The sequence below is a fragment of the Chiloscyllium plagiosum genome, chromosome 4 (assembly GCF_004010195.1).
Source record: "Chiloscyllium plagiosum isolate BGI_BamShark_2017 chromosome 4, ASM401019v2, whole genome shotgun sequence".
Taxonomy (NCBI): Eukaryota; Metazoa; Chordata; class Chondrichthyes; order Orectolobiformes; family Hemiscylliidae; genus Chiloscyllium; species Chiloscyllium plagiosum.
Genome location: NC_057713.1, coordinates 17,109,219 through 17,128,264, shown reverse-complemented (window position 1 = coordinate 17,128,264; position 19,046 = coordinate 17,109,219). Strand labels below are relative to the sequence as shown.

The following is a 19,046-nucleotide window of genomic DNA, read 5'->3' as shown; positions in this document are numbered from 1 at the left end:
GACAGTCAGAAACTTTTTCCCCGGGTACAAGAGAGTGTTACAAGGGGACATAAATTTAAGGTGAAGGGTAGAAGGTATAGGGGAGATGTCAGGGGTGGGTTCTTTACCCAGAGAGTGGTGGGGGCATGGAATGCGCTGCCTGTGGGAGTGGTAGAGTCAGAATCTTTGGTGACCTTTAAGCGGCAATTGGATAGGTACATGGATGGGTGCTTAAGCTAGGACAAATGTTCGACACAACATCGTGGGCCGAAGGGCCTGTTCTGTGCTGTATTGTTCTATGTTCTATGTTCTATGGCTGATTTGATAATCCTCAACTCCACTTTCCTGCCTTTTTCCTATAATCCTTGATTTCCTTACTGATTAAAGCTCTATGTGTCTCAGTTTTAAATATACCTAACCACCCATTCTTGATAGCCCTCTGTGAGAAAGAATTCCACTTCCCTCTGAGAGAAGAAATTCCTCTTTATCTCTGTTTTAAATGTATGATCCCTTATTCTGAGATTATGCCCCCTGCTCCTAGACTCTCCCACAAGGGAAATAACCTCTGTCAGCATTTTATATGCTTCAATAAGGTTGCCTCTCATTCTTCTAAATTTGTCTCATAAGACAATCCCTCGAGACTTGCTGGCAGCTCAATGAACTTCTCTGGACTGCCTCCAATGCCAATATATCTTTCTTTAAACCTGGGACTCCAAACACAGTATTCTAACTGCGGTAATATTTGTGCCTTGAATGATTTTCACAAAACCTCCTTATTTTATGTGTTCCATTCCCTTTGAAACAACAAAACATTCCATTTGCCTTCCCTATTACCACTAAGTTCAAATGCTTGTTTTTTTTGTTGTTCATGCATGAGAACAACCAAATCTCTCTATTCTGTAGTTTTCTCCAATCTTTCTCAATTTAAATAATATTCAGCTCCTCTATGTTCTCCTGGTGAAAGCCATAACCTTATATTTCCCACATTATGTTCCACAGTGACATCACTAAATGCATCAGAACATGTTTAATCTAATCAAGGCCCCATTGTCTTACTTCCCAGTTTAAGTTATCCTTTATTGTGGATCTAATGTGCATAACTATCATTTCATCTTCAACACGGTGGCTCAGTGGTTAGCACTGTTGCTTCACATCATCAGGGTCCTAGTTTCAATTCCAGCCTCGGGCAACTGTTTGTGTGGAGTTTGCACATTCTCCCAGTGTCTGCGTGGTTTTCCTCCCACAGTCCAAAGATGTGCAGATCAGGTGAATTGGCCATGTTAAATTGCCCATAGTGTTAGGTGCATTAGTCAGAGTGGGGTGGGTTGCCCTTCGGAGGGTCAGTGTGGACTTGTTGGGCCGAAGGGCCTGTTTCCACACTGTAAGGAATCTAATCTAACCTTTTTCTGTTTACCATCGTCTAGGTTCCCTGTCTCACTAGGTCTTTCTGCTCCACAAACACCTGATGAAGGAGCGGCACTCTGAAAGCTACTCCTTCCAATTAGACCTTTTGGACTATAACCTTATTTTGTGTGATTTTTAACTTTGTCCAACCCACTCCAATACCGGCATCTCCAGATTATGTCTTTCTGTTGTATTTTTTCCTTATATCCTGGCTTTGTCTAGCGTTTGTTTCTCACCTGGATTTGTAGGACTTCTTCATGTGAATAGCTGAGTCCTTCTCTCATGTGACCCACTCAAACATATCTTAGTGAAGAAGATAAACACAAGACATATATAAAAAGGAACTGAAAAAGGCTGTTCGGCCCTTCAAGCGTACTCTGTCTTTCGATAAGACAATACTCCACTTTAAATATTAACATTAAAGATAACATAACATTAACATAACTTTAAAGATTTACATATTAAAGAACCAAAACCAGCAAACCCATTTGAAAAGATGAAAGACTTAACAATCTAGGTTTGTTCAATATATTATTTCAGCTGCATGATACTGTAATCTTTTGCTATAAATGCTGTGTCTTATGATCCTGTCCCACGCGTCACCTGATGAAGGAGCAGTGTTCCAAAAGCTAGTGCTTCCAAATAAACCTGTTGGACTAGAACATGGTGTTGTGTGACATTTAACTTTGTCCACCCCAGTTCAACATCGGCTCCTCCAAATCTTCACTTTAAATGTTATGATGTTTCCTAGTATGGTTCAAACCAAATGTGAAATATCAGTATGGAGAAGAAAAACAATCTCCTGCATGAGTAAATGTAGCGAGAAGTGAGATGTGTTCCCATGAGGTTCATGAGAATAGTCCCAGCAATGAAAAACTTAACATTTGAGGTCTCTGCTCTGTGGACTTTAGAAGGATGGGGGGGGGTGGGATCTAGATTAGATTCTCTACAGTGTGGAAACACACCTTCATCCCAACAAGTCCACACTGCCCCTCTGAAGAGAAACACCCCCCCCCCCCCCCCTATATTTACCCCTGTCTAATGCACCTAACACTACAGGCAATTTAGCATGGCCAATTCACCTAACCTGCACATCTTTGGGTTGTGGGAGGAAACCCATGCAGACACAGGGAGAATGTGCAAACTCCACATAGACAGGTGGGAATCGAACCCAGGAACCTGTTGCTGTGAGGCAGCAGTGCTAACCACTGAGCCACCGTGCTGTCCATCTAATTGAAACATACGGAAAACTGAATGGCCTGGAAAGAGTGGATGTTGGGAAGATGTTTCCATTATTAGGAGAGACTAGGATCGGAGGGCACATTCTTAGAGTAAAAGGAAGACCTTTTAGAATGGAGACAGGGAAAGCTTCTTCAGCCAGAGTGGGAAATCTATGGAATTCATTGCCACAGAAGGTTGTGGAGGCCAGGTCATTGAGTATATTTAAGTCAGAGTAAGTTAGGTTTTTGGTTGTCAAAAGGATTGAGGGTTAAGGGAAGAAAGGGGTTGAGAAACGTATTAGCTATGATTGAATGACAGAGTAGACTCAATGGGCTGAATGGTCTAATTTCTGCTCCTATGTCTTGTGGTCTTATTGGTAAGCTCGTAAAACATAGGATCAGAAGTAGACCATTCAACCCATCGAGTTTGCTCTGCCATTAAAAGAGATGAGGTAATGCCTGATCTAATTGGGGCCTCAAATCTCTTTTCCTGCCTCCCCAAATTATACACACAAACTCTATGTATCTAGAATAAGATTTGCACACAATGCCTACTTTATACTATGGAATGAACTGCTTGAGCAGTGTTTCCGTGATTCTGTTTTGTGGTATTGTGAATTTCTTGGCACAGCAGTGCCTTAATCAGTGCTGTAACATTAAGATATAATGTGCTTAATATTAATCTGAACAATTGGGAAATTAAGAATATTTTAGCAGTGTGGTCATACATAAACATTTTAGCTTGTTATATTCTTCAGATTTTTCTTTTAGGTCAATATTAGTTTGCCATTCCAGTGGTTTCCTGCTATTTTTAATAAAGTTCGATTTGATAACATCACCCAGAGAATAAATCTCCAACTTTCAATATTAATAGTGCAAAAATGTAATTATTTCAAAACCTCTCTTCTCAAAGCTATTAAAATCCTGAAGTCACTGAAGGAATAGGTAATAATTTATTTTCATTAACACCAACTTTTCTCACTCATAGCAAAAATCGGAAGTGGCGTTAAGCTGCATTGTGAAAATGTGATCTGTGTTATGTGGGGGATAAAAAGGTCGAATTTGGGTTGTGTATAAATTCGCACGTATTGAGCAGACGGTCTCAGCCGTCATGTGCCACCATGTTCTGTTTAACTGCTCAATGGGCAGGGTACCCTGTTCCAAAATAAGTCACAATTTCATAACTCTCCAAGTAGCTTGCTATTCTCTCTCAACAGTGTTCAGTCTCCTCTACCAGATAAATGGCTGGAGCTCACCTTTCTTGCAAGTAGTTTACCGTACAAATCAAATCCTAGCCTCGAGGGGCGGAAGCTAATAAAACAAAGTCTACTTCAAATTGTTGCAGTGTTCAGAATTAATTGATGTAACTGTTAACCTTGGCCGCCTTTTGCACAGGATCTGATTTGCATCCTAATAGGTCATCCAACAGCAGTGGATTTCTTGGATGATTGGACTGAAGTAGGAATCCCTTGCGTTCTATACACTACATAGTATATGATTGCTGAACGATCATGAGGATATTTACTTGACGTGCTATCTTTTTCTTGCCTTGTAACAATTTAGTGCGCACACTTGTATAGGAAATAATTACCACAGCTTCCAATGGTGTTAAAATGATTCTAATTTCATGATAAGCATCTCACCAGCTGCTCAGATTACTGTTTTAATGCTACTTGGTGCATTTTAAAATTACATTTGCTCAAGTTTGCAAAATGGATGGCATTTGTTTTCATACAATGCCAAGGAAAATCAAAACTGGATGTGGGCTCTGTGCAGATTCTCAAAGGCACAGGATTCATAGAGGCTTAGCCATAAAATTTGATTTTTAAAAGCATTATCTCATACTTAATGGTTATTGAGTTTTAATGTAATGCTGCTGCTGCACGCACTTAGTTTTCTGTTTTGATGTGTACTGCTTTTGCTGAAAATACCTGGCAGGAGCTTTAATTAGTCACTACTGAAACATGGCTGGCGTGGACTGGTTGAACCGAAAGACCTGTTTCCATGCTGTATGCCTCTATGACTATGACTCTGTTGTTCCCCATGCACAATAACACGAATAGACCACTCGAATGTGCTCTGCCATTCAGTAAGATCACAGCTGGTCTGTTGACTCTACATTCCCACCTAACACCTCCCCCCTCAATAACCTCTGTTTTAAAAGTACTCAACGACTCTGTTTCCACCTCTATTTGAGTTCTGAAGACTCACCACCCTCTGTGCGAGCAAATGTTGTTTCATCTCTGATTTACATCCTTGTTTCAAAACAGTGACCTCTAGTTCAAGGTTCTCCCAAAGAGGAGACATCCTTTCCACAACCACCCAGTAATAACCTCCAAGATCTCAGGATCCATGGTATGAAGGTGGCTTCACTTTCCCTGCAGCATGGACATGTTGGATACTATACTGTTGTTGTTTCTCATAATGAGAATATTGACTGCTGCTGTCCCCATTTACTAGAAGTTGGTAGTTGTAAATTCCATCTTTTGGCTCTAAATTTCACTCTTTCCCATTATATGGTGTTGGGATCTGCATACTTGCTTTATTCTTTTGGAGAATATATATGGCCATTGTTAGTTCAGTGGTTGAATTTCCTTTGTCGGTTCCTTTGACAATTAGGGAAGTTTTTCCCACAGTCACTGGGACCCTTGGCAGCATGGGTTTTCCATCAAAAGACCAGTAGTTGCAAAACCCTGAGCAATCCCATCCAGAGAAATGGACAGGAAGTTGGGAGGACACCTCAATGTGGAGACTCCCTCCCAATCCATCAAAATAACTACTGGTGATGGAAAAGGATGGAAAGCTTCTGATTGGAAGGGAAATCCCTCTGTTGATGGCGTGGGGCCATGCTATGCTCCCTGCAACTTCCAGTTTGGGAGATGTGGTCTCTGGCTCTGAAGGCTCATAACCTGCTGCAGGAACACCGCCTGCACTATGCTTCCCCTTTGGATAAATACCTTGTAATCTCTAAATAGGCTTTTAATTGGTTAAACTGGCAGCTTGCCACATTACAGTGGGCAGCACATCCATATTCCAATATGCCTGAAGTACATTCCTCACAGCAGGAAAGCACCAGGGAGTCACCTTGACCTGGTTTTCTTGTATTTTTCCAGTATCCTTACCCCCAAGTCCACTATTCAGGGCTGGAAAAATCTTGGGCTTAAATTCCCATTATTGATTCCATGGTCCTAATTATCATTCTCAAATGAACACAGTCCCCTTGATAGCTTAGGTTTAATGTCTCTTTTCAAATAATGTCTCATTTGTGCGGTGTAAAATGTGTGATTTCTTTATTTTAGTATCACCTACTTTGCATTTTTGGATTTTCAACTGGTGACTTGTGGATTTTCCATGTCTATGAAGGGGTTTAATGATTCACTCATAAGCATTTCCGTAGCCATCGTGATTTTTTTTTCTTAAAAAGCTACATGAGAAAGAGAGAGGGAGAGAGAGTTCATGGAGGCTCATGGTGTTTTTTTCAATAGGCTTTTTATGAATAACCAGAATAAATGTGGATATGATTAGGCTCCAGTTAGAAGATTCTAGAATTTTGTTTCTGGCTCAGAGTAAACACCCATAGCTTGAAGAGAGACATTTGGGTTGTCAGTGTTGCAAAGGTTTTTGGCTAAAGCCTGAGGTGTAAATTATTTGCTCCTAAAGAAGGGAGATAGTTCAGAACTGCTCTAAAATAGATTACCTCAATGTAACAGCATTTCCATTTTAAAGTTCTAGTCCAGAAGTGTTATAGAGTCATAGAGATGTACAACATGGAAACAGACCCTTTGGTCCTACTCGTCCATGCTGACCAGGTATCCCAACCCAATCTAGTCCCACCTGCCAGTACCCGACCCATATCCCTTCAAACCCTTCCTATTCATATACCCATCCAGATGCCTTTTAAATGTTGCAATTGTACTAGCCTCCACCACTTCCTCTGGCAACTCATTCCATGCATGTACCACCCTCTGAGTGAAAACGTTGTCCTTAGGTCTTTTTTATATCTTTCCCCCCTCACCCTAAACCTATGCCCTGTAGTTCTGGACTCCCTGACCCCAGGGAAAATACATTGTCTATTTATCCTATCCATGCCCCTCATGATTTTACCTCTATAAGATAACCCATCAGCCTCTGACACTCCAGAGAAAACAGCCCCAGCCTGTTCAGGTACTCCCTGTAGCTCAAATCCTCGAACCCTGGCAACATCCTTGTAAATCTTTTCTGAACCCTTTCAAGTTTCACAACATCTTTCCGGTAGGAAGGAGACCAGAATTGCACACAATATTCCAAAAGTGGCTACCCAATGTCCTGTACAGCCGCAACATGATCTCCCAACTCCTGTACTCAATACTCTGACCAATAAAAGAAAGCATACCAAATGCCTTCTTCACTATTCTATCTACCTGTGACTCTACTTTCAAGGAGCTATGAGCCTGTGCTCCAAGGTCTCTTTGTTCAGCAACATTCCCTAGGACCTTACCATTAAGTGTATAAGTCCATAAGTGTTTGGTTAAAACTCTGAAGGAATTATTTGAAGCTGAAAAAAATCTGAGCTCAGTTATATGAAGATTCAAGGAAGAGGCTGCCAGATTCTCAAGACTGAGAGTTGAAGCCCCATATTGATTAGACCCTATAGATGTGAGAGAAAAGGGAATTCTCTCTAGTGAAAACTGTAAGGAGTGCTAGAATTAGAATTCTGACAGTTTGGAAACAGCCCAACACCTACCCTCCAAAGAGTAACCCACCCAGGCCTATTCCCCTACCCTATATTTACCCCTGACTAATGCACCTAATCTACACATCCCTGAACACTATGGGCAATTTAGCATGGCCAATTCACCTAACCTGCACATCTTTGAATCGTGGGAGGAAACCGGAGCACCCTAAGGAAACCCATGCACACACGGGGAGAATGTGCAAACTCCACACGGACAGTCACCCGAGGCTGGGATTGAACCCAGGTCCCTGGCACTGTGAGGCAGCAGTGGGAGCCACTGAGCCCACTGCTGTTGGGATTAATGGGATTGTATTTTACCCATGTATTTGGGAAACTTTAAACAGTGACACATCAAAACTTGGAGCAGAAATAGGCCATTCAGCCCTTTGAACCTGTTCTGCCATTTGATACCATCATGTTTGATCATCCAAACTCAGTATCATATTACCACTATCTCCTTATACCCTTTTTTCCCTTTAGCCCTGAGAACTACATTGAACTCCATTAAATTAAAATGAATAAATAAGGATGAGGCTTATCAAGAAGTGATTTTCGTTCTCAGTTCTGAAGAAGAGTCACTGGAACTGATGTGACCTGAGTTTTTCCAGCAATTTCTGTTTTTAGATTAGATTACTTACAGTGTGGAAACAGGCCTAACAAGTCCACACTGACCCACCGAAGAGCAACTCACCCAGATCCATTCCCCTACATTACACAACGGGCAATTTAGCATGGCCAATTCACCTAACCTGCACATTTTGGACTGCTTTCTCCCCTTGTTTCACTTTTCTTTCCAATAATTTGTCACTACATTTCCTGCAGACATTTTCTCAATTGGCCTGTTCAGAAATGATATGGTGCAGAGCAGGTGGGAACTTGAATCTGGGTCTGCTGACTCAGAAGTAGGGACAATACCACTGTCTCAAAAGACTCCTTGATCAGGCAGTGATTCCTTGGGGAAGGGACGTGAAGCAAAAAAAAAGACATTCTTGACAACCACGTTAAAACAAATATAAGTCCAGTCTATTGCATTAGGCACAGCTCAAAGTGTGAGATGGGGTCTGCTACTTTTGAAGTCCATATCTGTACACTCACTCATGAGACATGTGTAGAAGGACTTAAGCTGTTAAACTTTTGTTTCACAGATCCACCGACTCCAATAGCTCCTCCTCAGCTCAATTCTGTCGGGGCGACATATTTATGGATCCAGCTGAATGCCAACTCCATTAGTGGCGATGGGCCCATTATCCAGCGGGACATTGATTACCGCAGCACGAGTGGGAGCTGGACAGACATACAGCCAGTGGACAGCCATCAATACAAAATTGGCCATTTGGACCCTGACACCGAGTATGAAATCCGAGTACTTCTCACCCGCCCTGGGGAAGGTGGAAGGGGAGCTCCTGGCCCTCCTCTCATAATGAGAACAAAGTGTGGAGGTAAGACCAGAGGTCAAAGGTGAAATCTGATGATGAACTTGACAATCAGATGAGGAAAACTGTCATCATGTCAATTTGTCTTTGGTTCAGGCATGAGGTCAGGATCAATCTTCTGCTTTCTAATCTAATACTGAGTAAATACTTTCATTAAGTTCTTCTCCTGGTTCAATATTTAGATGATTGAGTCGTACAGAGCTGGTGGAGTCTGAGGTTTGGTTAAATATAGAGTTGGCTGGATACAGGTGGCAACACATAGTTGGCATTGCCACCCCTGGACTAGTGTGCCACCTGCAGAGTGTAAAGCAAACAGACAGCTTCTCAGTTTTGCAGCTGATCAGAATCACAATTAAACCCGATTGCATGAGAGAAGGAACAGCCCTTTAGCTGGAAAAGGATATCAGTCTTCGGCCTTTTTCCAGGCAGACTTAGCAGTTGCCCAATTAATCAATGAGGTTTGGAAATTAAATGCTTTATTAGCTTCCTGGATCAGGATAAATGGTGAAAATGCTGTGGAGCATGGAATGTAGGGACAACAGCGAGCAATTTAAGAAACTTAGAAAAATGTACATGCTGAATGAATTAGCCTGTTGCAGCTGTGGCATCTGAAAAGCACTTACCTCACCTAAAGCCACTTTCCAGCACTTGATGTGTAGCCCTGTTGATTACAACACCTCAAGTGCATATCCAACAGTGCAATTTTCCCATTTTAGTTTAAAATGTGGGGGTCAAGTGTGTCAGGGTGGTGACTAACATGCCATATCATCCACCAATCTGCTCATTAAGAGCTGACAGGCAGAAGCTAGAGGAGCTTCACAGACCTCAGTACGGAGCATCCCAGGTCACTTTTAGCTGCCAACCAATCAGAGACCGGAAACCTGCAGGTCCTAATGTCCACCTTGTTGAGACCTGTTTACTGGGCGTATGAAGTGAAGTAATTTTTTATCCTCTTCACATGGAGTAACAGTAATGAGGAGAGGGAGGGTCTGGGTGGGATTGGGGTGTGGGAGACAAGATCAAGAACAGGTGGTTTTCAGAGGGCACTCCTTATTTGGGAAACTAGCCAGGTCTCTGGGAGGTCAGGTAATCGGGGTGGTGGTGATTTGGATAGCATGGGTGATATTCGACTGGCAGGGTATGGGAGGCTGTGTCAGTTACAGAGGGTTGGAGGGGGTGGGTGCGGAGGGGGTGGAGGGGGTGGGTGGGGAGGGGGTGGAGGTGTGGGTTCTGGACCAGAAGATGTAGATGAGTGTCTAACTTTCTCCACGTAATTATTTTACTGAATTTCATCAGAACACTCTGAATTCTTCAACTTAAATGGATACTTTCAGAAGGTTCCAAATATGGATGAATTGTGGAATCTTCAATTTCCCAGGCATTTTGGTTGGAGTTTGCTGCAATGGGGATTCCACAGGTCCCCATGTGCAATTCCCATTTACACTGGAATAACAAGTACATAGACTTTCAAAAACTGATTCAAACACCGAATGCTGGGATATATAATCTCCATATCTGGCTCTGAAATGCATATGCGATGCTGCTAAATTCTACAATATGCAGAATGTCTTTCTGGCCTAATGACCGTCATCTTGTTCTCGCAAAATAACAATCACATCGTCATGTGATAGTGCCTACTTGCAGTATGTAATGACTTCTTTAACTGGTTATTCAGGCGATAGTTTGCCTTCTCCAAGTAATTAAAAATAAACCTGCTACTTTTCATATCTGGAAATGTGGTTGATTAGCTAATTTGTGAGTACATACAATCAATGACCAGAGCAGGATAGACACTGTCCCCTAATATAGCCTGGGTGGGCTCTATTTCTGCATCAAGCTTGCAGGATGAGTAGATGACAAGGGCCCTGTTTATAAAATTGTTGATTAGCCTAGTTGCATTGTGTATTGAACTGTGCAACTACAAACTATATGCTGACCAGAGAATGTGTGTTTGTGGTGGACAGTAATTGAACACCCTTTAATAGTTTTTTCAGCTGACGCACTGGGGAAAGCTGTTCATAATAGGTAGAGTACAGGCTGTATTCAATAAACCTGCACCAGCAAACCCAAACCAGAACATCGACTGTCAGATCAATCTGCTTCCACGATTGGCAGCACTTGCTGAATAGTTCTGAGAGTGCTAATAACCATTTTCAGATAATCAGACAAGCACATTACACAGTTAATTTATGCTAACTAAAAGCATCATGCATTTATATTGTTACAACATGGGGTAAACTCTCCTGCTTAATTTAAACCAGCAACACAGAAAAGATTTATCCAATACAGTTATCTGTGAAAATTCGAGAGGCCAAGAACTATTTAAAGTATAACAGAAAATAATTAACTGACAACCATTTACAACTCCTTCCTCTAACAATCTTTTACCTTCTCCTTCGACAATACTAGTCTGATAAAACCCCCAATTAAGACTTACAAAACAGAACGTTTTATCTCAAAACCAGACAGCTTTGAGTCCTTCTCTGTTTTCCTGTCTTCTTTTCTTCTGCTTCATAGGTTACTGATCAGTAAAGATACCTTTAAGAGAGTTATTTTTCAGGCAGTCTCTACATGCTGGCTTGGTAGTTCTGATGCTTTTAACTTTCTTAAAGGTAAAGTACACCCACATCTTCATAACAATACACAGGGATAAAGTTAAAAATCACACAACACCAGTTTATAGTCCAACGGGTTTAATTGGAAGCACACTAGCTTTCAGAGTGCCACCTGATGAAGGAGCGGCACTCCGAAAGCTAGTGTACTTCCAATTAAACCTGTTGGACTATAACCTGGTGTTGTGTGATTTTTAACTTTGTCCACTCCAGTCCAACACTGGCATCTCCAAATCAATAGACAGGGACTCATTCTCTGCAGACCAAAGGAATATGTTCAAGCCTTGTGCCTCTCCTGATGACCAAGAGGTTTCGGGACCTCATTATTACCTGTTGCTTACTCAGGCAATTCATAGTCAACTTCACAACTATTTTCCCCTCGAGTATGCGTTTTTCAAGTGAGGATTATTGCTGTGTTTGAAGTTTTGCATTCTTGCATTTGGCTGGGTGAGTGGAAAATGGAAATGTTTGGCAGCCTTTAACACTGCCTGGTTTCATATATGCAGTGCTGAATATCACATATGTCTCCATTTGGTGTGGAATATCACATATGACTCCATTTTTACAAGTGCAATGCTGTGCAACAAGACTGACTTCATCTGTACAGCGCAGTACAACACAAGGCCCTCCATCAAACAGCTAATTATCTAATTTGCAATGAATTCATTTGGATTCTTTTATTATTCATGCAATCTTATTCAGAGTGCCCTGAAGAACATATTTACTTATTAGTTGAATCTACAGTGTCCTATTACATTTAAGTGGAGCCATTTCACTGTTGACACTTAAAATATTTACTCAACACAGATGATAATGTGATGTGTCTATGGATACTTATATTCTTCAGCGCTGAAGTCACATGAGCACGGACTCTTTGTGGGCTGTAGCAGAGGCTGGTACCTCAGCTCCCAGAATTTTCTTTAACTTTTTCATGGGATATGGCAATAACTTGCAAATGTCAGCAATTGCTGCCATCCCTAATTACCCTTAAACATTGTCAGTCTTTTCTAGTTCATCATCTAGTTCATCAGAAATGAGATAACGAGAATCCAGAGAAAGTATATTCCTGTTAGGGTGAAAGGAAAGGCTGGTAGGTATAGGGAATGCTGGATGAGTAAAGAAATTGTGGGTTTGGTGAAGAAAAAGAAAGAAGCATATGTAAGGTATAGACAGGATAGATCGAGTGAATTCTTAGAAGAGTATAACGGAAGTAGGAGTACTTAATAGGGAAATCAGGAGGGCAAAAAAGGGGACATGAAATAGCTTTGGCAAATAGAATTAGGGAGAATCCAAAGAGTTTTTACAAATACATTAATGACAAAAGGGTAACTAGGGAGAGAATTGGGCCCCTCAAAAATCAGCAAGCTTGCCTATGTGTGGAGGAGCTGGAGATGGGTGAGATACTAAACAAGTATTTTGCATCAGTGTTTACTGTGGAAAAGGATATGGAAGATACAGACTGTAGGGAAATAGATGGTGACATCTTGCAAAATGTCCATATTACAGAGGAGGAAGTGCCGGATGTCTTGAAACGGGTAAAGGTGGATAAATCCCCAGGACCTGATCAGATGTACGCTCGAACTCTATGGGAAGCTAGAGAAGTGATTGCTGGGCCTTTTGCTGAGATATTTGTATCATCGATAGTCACAGGTGAGGTGCCGGAAGACTGGAGGTTGGCTAACGTGGTGCCACTGTTTAAGAAGGGTGGTAAGGACAAGCCAGGGAACTATAGACCAGTGAGCCTGACGTTGGTGGTGAGCAAGTTGGTGGAGGGAATCCTGAGGGACAGGATGTACATGTATTTGGAAAGACAAGGACTGATTAGGGATAGTCAACATGGTTTTGTATGGGGGAAATCATGTCTCACACAAACTTGATGGAGTTTTTTGAAGAAGTAACAAAGAGGATTGATGAGGGCAGAGCGATAGATGTGATCTATATGGACTTCAGTTGGGTATTCGACAAGGTTCCCCATGGGAGGCTGGTTAGCAAGGTTAGATCTCATGGAATACAGGGAGAATTAGCCATTTGGATACAAAACTGGCTCAAAGGTAGAAAACAGGGTGGTGGTGGAGGGTTGTTTTTCAGACTGGAGGCCTGTGACCAGTGGAATGCCATAAGGATCGGTGCTGGTCAACTACTCTTTGTCATTTACATAAATGATTTGGATGTGAGCGTAAGAGGTATGTTTGCAGATGACACCAAAATTGGAGGTGTAGTGGACAGTGAAGAGGGTTACCTCAGATTACAACAGGACCTTGATCAGATGGGCCAATGGGCTGAGGGTGGCAGATGGATTTTAATTCAGATAAATGCGAGGTGCTGCTTTTTGGGAAAGCAAATCTTAGCAGGACTTATATACTTAATGGTAAGGTCGTAGGGAGCGTTGCTGAACAAAGAGACCTTGGAGTGTAGGTTCATAGCTCCTTGAAAGTGGAGTCGCAGGCAGATAGGATAGTGAAGAAGGCGTTTGGTATGCTTTCCTTTATTGGTCAGAGTATTGAGTACAGGAGTTGGGAGGTCATGTCGCACTGTACAGGACATTGGTTAGACCACTGTTGGAATATTGCATGCAATTCTGGTCTCCTTCCTATTGGAAAGAGGTTGTGAAACTTGAAAGGGTTCAGAAAAGATTTACAAGGATGTTGCCAGGTAGGGAGAGGCTGAACATGCTGGGACTATTTTCCCTGGAATGTCGGAGGCTGAGGGGTGACCTTATAGAGTTATACAAAATTATGAGGTGCATGGATAGGATAAATAGGCAAAGTCTTTTCCCTGGGGTGGGGGAGTCCAGAACTAGAGGGCCTAGGTTTAGAGTGAGAGGAGAAAGATCTAAAAGAGACCTACGGGGCAACATTTTCACACAGAGGGTGGTACGTGTATGGAATGAGCTGCCAGAAGAAATGGTGGAGGCTGGTACAATTGCAACATTTAAGAGGCATTTGGATGGGTATATGAATAGGAAGGGTTTGGAGGGATTTCGGCCGAGTGCTGGCAGGTGGGACTAGATTGGGTTGGGATATCTGGTCGGCATGGACGGGTTGGACCGAAGGGTCTGTTTTCATGCTGTACATCTCTATGGCTCTATGATTCTATCTGAGTGATGTCAGAAGCCTTGTAGGAGAGGAGAGTTCACAATACCCTCTCTATGCCAGGGAGAATTAAAAAGCTGGCATGTGGCTTTGCCAGAGTACAAAGATTCCCAGAGCTGGAGAAAATTATTGACTGCACATAGATGGCACTTTGGAGCACAGAGATCAACAGGGCAGAGGTACCCAAGGGGCAGCTCCTCTATTTGTATGCAATTTCTGTTGGCAATCTACTGAGCCAGTGCCTTGGCAACAGGCATGACACCTTCATCCTGAGACGGTATTAGCATTCCTGCTGTCCTCAGGCTACCAAGGAGAACCAGATATTTGGGGACAACATCCTCTACTCTTGACCCTTGATGCCCTCTCTGCCACCAATGTGGGGAGGACAGGCAAGTGATGACGGGCGGGTACATTAGCGTTCTTAAGCTCTTGTCCAACATTATGAGGAAGGTGTAGCTGGCCAGACTGTAGTTTTTGATAATCTGAAAGCAGAAAATCAGAGAGGGAAATCATGAGGACCATGGCGATACCCTCAGCAGATTGCACTTAATACTGAACGACAGGATAAGGTTGAGTTGGGCTGCAAAAACGTCCAGGAGACAGGATTAAAACCATCATCCTGGTGATCTCAGCAGTCTCTGTCACAACTGGCCCTGTGCTGCCCAACACAGTCTTCTCCGATGGGCCTGAGCAATGGAGCTGTGTTTACCCCTTGGCAGTTCTACTCTCTGCCTGGGGTTCTGGGGCTACTTTCCCCTGCAAGAGGGAGAGAAGAATACCAATGGATATGTTGCACTATGTTTGCATGACATGCATGCTGTATGTAAATATTCAGAGGTACAGATAGACTGTGAGAGATAGGTGTGCGGCTGTTTTTTTAATTGGGGGCTGTCTGAGTATAAAGAATGTAATGGCTGAGCGAGAGAAGGATGGTGCACTGAGCAGGAAGAGGGTGGCACTGTAGCGGATTGACGAAGATGCATTGACTGACATTGACCACTGTGGTGAGGTCTTTCTGGCACTACTGTCAGGGGATTAGGACCAGACCCCAGATGCTAATCACCCTGTCTAGCTGTCTCTACCCCATTCCCAGATGTTCCTTGAGAACCTCTGGCCCATGCAGAAAAATAGCCTCGCAGGATTAAAGCTTCCACACTGCAACTGAGAATCTGGGCCTCCCCCCTCTCTCTCGCTTACTCCATCTCTCTTTCTCTCTCTATCATCTGTTGCTGCATTTATGTCATTTTTCCTAATAGCCAATTTTGCCTCAGATGGTGGTTTCTGATTCACCAAGGCTCCCTTTGTAACAGGGTTAGACTGCCTTGAAGAAGCCTAGTCTGGTTGGAGTACACCATAAGTAAGCATGTTGCTAGGCCCTCTTGCTGAGGACTATGCCAGCCAACAAAAGCTGGTTGAGCTTGGATTGAACATTGAAATCAAATGACGAGGCAGCACGAAACTTGTACATCAGTAAGATCTGATGAGGGCATAGTCATGAACTGGGGCTGGCATGCTCAAAAATGGAAGCAGTTCAATTTTTAGCCTTTTGTATCCAAGGAAGAGATTGTGTTGCTAAACATTAGGTTTGTGCTTTCAGCGCTTTCAATGGCCGGAAAGTATTTTTTTATTAAATTCAGTGTGCCAGCAGACTGCATTGAAATGTTCATTGTTCAACAGCTCATATGAGTGACTTCACTCGAAAAGAGTCCAACCCTTTGCTTTGAGCGTGTAAGCTGAGAGAGAAATTCTTGGATTTGACATGAATACGGTGGAACAGCAAGAAATGTGGGAAAGAGTAGCTTGGTCACAGATAGGAACATGAGGATGTTTTTTGAAGTACTTAAGCTATGTTACTGGCCTAATTTAAATTTTAAAAAGTTCAATAAGATGCTGACTCTGAAGCTTCTTTGCTCTCATTGTCTCCATTGGGACACAAGGGGTTGGTCCCAATGCATCATGGGTTTCTGAGAATCCTTATAGCAGTGTATAACTTTGTACGCATTATTTTCTTTCTCTCTGAAGATTTCCTCTGCTTAAAGGGATCATTTCTCAAAGATTGGTCGCTTTCTGGTATCTCAACCAAGCGACTGCCTTTGGTATGTATGCCTAAGTGCTGGTTGCTGATAGATTATTTGTACGAGTACACAAATAAGAGAATTAGGAACAGAAGTTGGCCACTCGACCCCTTGAACCTGCTCCACCATTCAGTAAGCTCCTGGTTGATCTAATTACCAGAAGAAATAAGAACAGGAGCAGTCTGCTCAGCCCTTCGGGCCTGCTCTGTCATTCAACATACCATGGCTCATCCAACAATCCGCATATCCATTTGCCTGCCTTTTCTGCAAAACTTTTGATTTCTCCCAATTCCTGCCTATCCCCCAATGACCCTTCAGCCCCTTGTTTATGAAGAATCTATCAGAGTGTACCTTAAAAATATTCAGATTCAGCTTCCACCGCCTTCTTAGGAAGAGTTCCAGAGACTCACCCCAAAGGGGACAACACGGTGATTAGCACCGCTGCCTCACAGTGCCAGGGGTCCCGGTTCAATTCTAGCCTGCGGCAACTGTTAGTGTGGGGTTTGCACATTCTCCCTGTGTCTGCTCCAGTTTTCTTCCACAGCCCAAAGATGTGCATGTTATGTGCACTGGGCAACGGAAATGCAGGGTTAAAGGGTTAGGGTAGGAGATGGGTCTGGGCAGAATGCTCTTTGTAGGGTTGTGTGGGCTCAATGGGTCAAATGGCCCACTTCCACACCGTAGAGATTCTATGGCTGTCAGCCCTTAGGGAATATGTTTCCACACATCTTTGACTTAAATAGGAAGTCCTTTGATTTTAAACAGCAATCACTAGCTCAAGAATCTCACACAGAGGAAACATCCTTTCCCCATCTCAGGGTCACAAATATTTTGGTGCAGGAAGAGACCAAGTTGCCTACAGGAACTCATTAAATGACCATTCTTACCTGTTGCCAATTTCCTGTTCTTTTTCCCTAAACCCATGCACGTTATTTTATCCAAATAATCACCCAATTCCCTCTGGAATTGAACCGACCTCCACCACACTTCGAAGGATTGCATTTCTTACCATAATTACTAATTTAAAAACTTTTAAGTAAAGTTTTTTTCTCTCATCAGTCTTCTACCCTGTCAAGACCCTTCAGAATCTTATTTGTTTCAATCAAGTCACCTCTATTTTAAACTCCAGCCGATATAATATGAGCCTGTCCACATTTTCCTCTTTAATAACCATACCTTCTGTTCCTTTCTCCAACTCGTGTTCATGATTTATAAAAGGTTGAAGCCACAGCACCTAGACCTGCAGCTTTGCACTTTGTATACTCTGTCTCCTATTAGCTAGCCAATCATTCATAGAGACTACAATAATGACGCTTATTGAGAGGATCTTTTGCCACAATCTGCCGACAGCACTCACTGGATCACCACACAGATTGGGAACTCTAGTTGATTCTTGCATTCCCAAGGGAGCTGAACTCTCACTACATCAAGCAGCAAACAGCGCAGTGAAATAATAACAGAGAAAGCAGGAGAAATGTATCAGGTCTGGCAGCATCTGCAGAGAGAGAAATAGCATTGCTATTTAAAAGGCATTTGGATAGGTACATGAACAGCAAGAGTTTAGAAGGATATGGGCCAAATGCTGGCCAATGGGACTAGATTAATTTAGGATATCCGGCATGGGTGAGTTGGACCGAAGGATCAGTTTCCTTGCTATACATCTCTATGACTCTATAATTCCAAGTTCAATACAATTCTTCTGCGGAACTTGCATGCAGTCAAATGTGGAACACAAGTGTCTTGGTGTCAGACTGGAGAAAATTCATAGTGACTATCAGAGAATGATGTGGAGGTGCTGGTGTTGAACTGGGTGGACAAAGTCAAAAATCGTATGACATCAGGTTATATTCCAACAAGTTTATTTGAAACCGCAAGCTTTCAGAGCCCCCGCTTCTTCCTCAGGCAGTTAGTGAGAGAGAATACATCGGACACAGAATTTATATAGTAAAAGGTCAAAGGATCATACAACTCGTGAATGTATTGAACAAACCTAAATGCTTGTTAAGTCTTTAATAAGTTACAATGGAGGCAGAGGTTTCAATTGATTAATATGTAAATCCCAGGATTTCTTTCAAGTCACTTCCCCAGATAACTTCAGGTTTTATTGGAATGAAGGTGATAGCTCAGGTCAGACAATACATTTTATCATGTGATGCCACGTTTCAAGTCTGTATCTCATCCTGGAGCCAGCCTGGCTTTCTCTCCAAAGTAGGAATTTATAAAATGCCACATTCACTGACTGCCTACAGATTGTGTGCTTTTTGAACCAAATAGAATGTATCTGCTAATACAAATCTGCAAATGCAAATTCACTCCAGTGAGTTGTGTGTGTGTTTGTATTATGTGTGAGAGAGAGAGGGAGAGAATGTGTGGGTGTTGGAGGATGTGTGTGTGAGGAAGAGAGAGTGAAAGTGTGTGTGTCTGAGTGTGTGTTAGAGAGGGAATATGTGTGAGTTTGAGTAAAGTATATGTGTGTGAGAGCATACGTGTGAGTGTGTGCGAGGCTATGTGTGCTTG

At 42.5% G+C, this 19,046-nt stretch overlaps 1 protein-coding gene across 5 annotated transcripts in view; it reads left to right on the top strand.

Moving 5' to 3' along the window:
- LOC122548881 (receptor-type tyrosine-protein phosphatase mu-like) overlaps positions 1-19,046 on the top strand; it is a 701,186-nt gene that overhangs the window by 212,861 nt on the left and 469,279 nt on the right. For all 5 annotated transcript variants that reach the window (XM_043687785.1, XM_043687784.1, XM_043687783.1 and 2 more), the window contains exon 6: positions 8,463-8,756. In XM_043687785.1, coding sequence (XP_043543720.1) covers positions 8,463-8,756 — 294 coding nt within the window. The remainder of the gene's footprint in view (positions 1-8,462; positions 8,757-19,046) is intronic.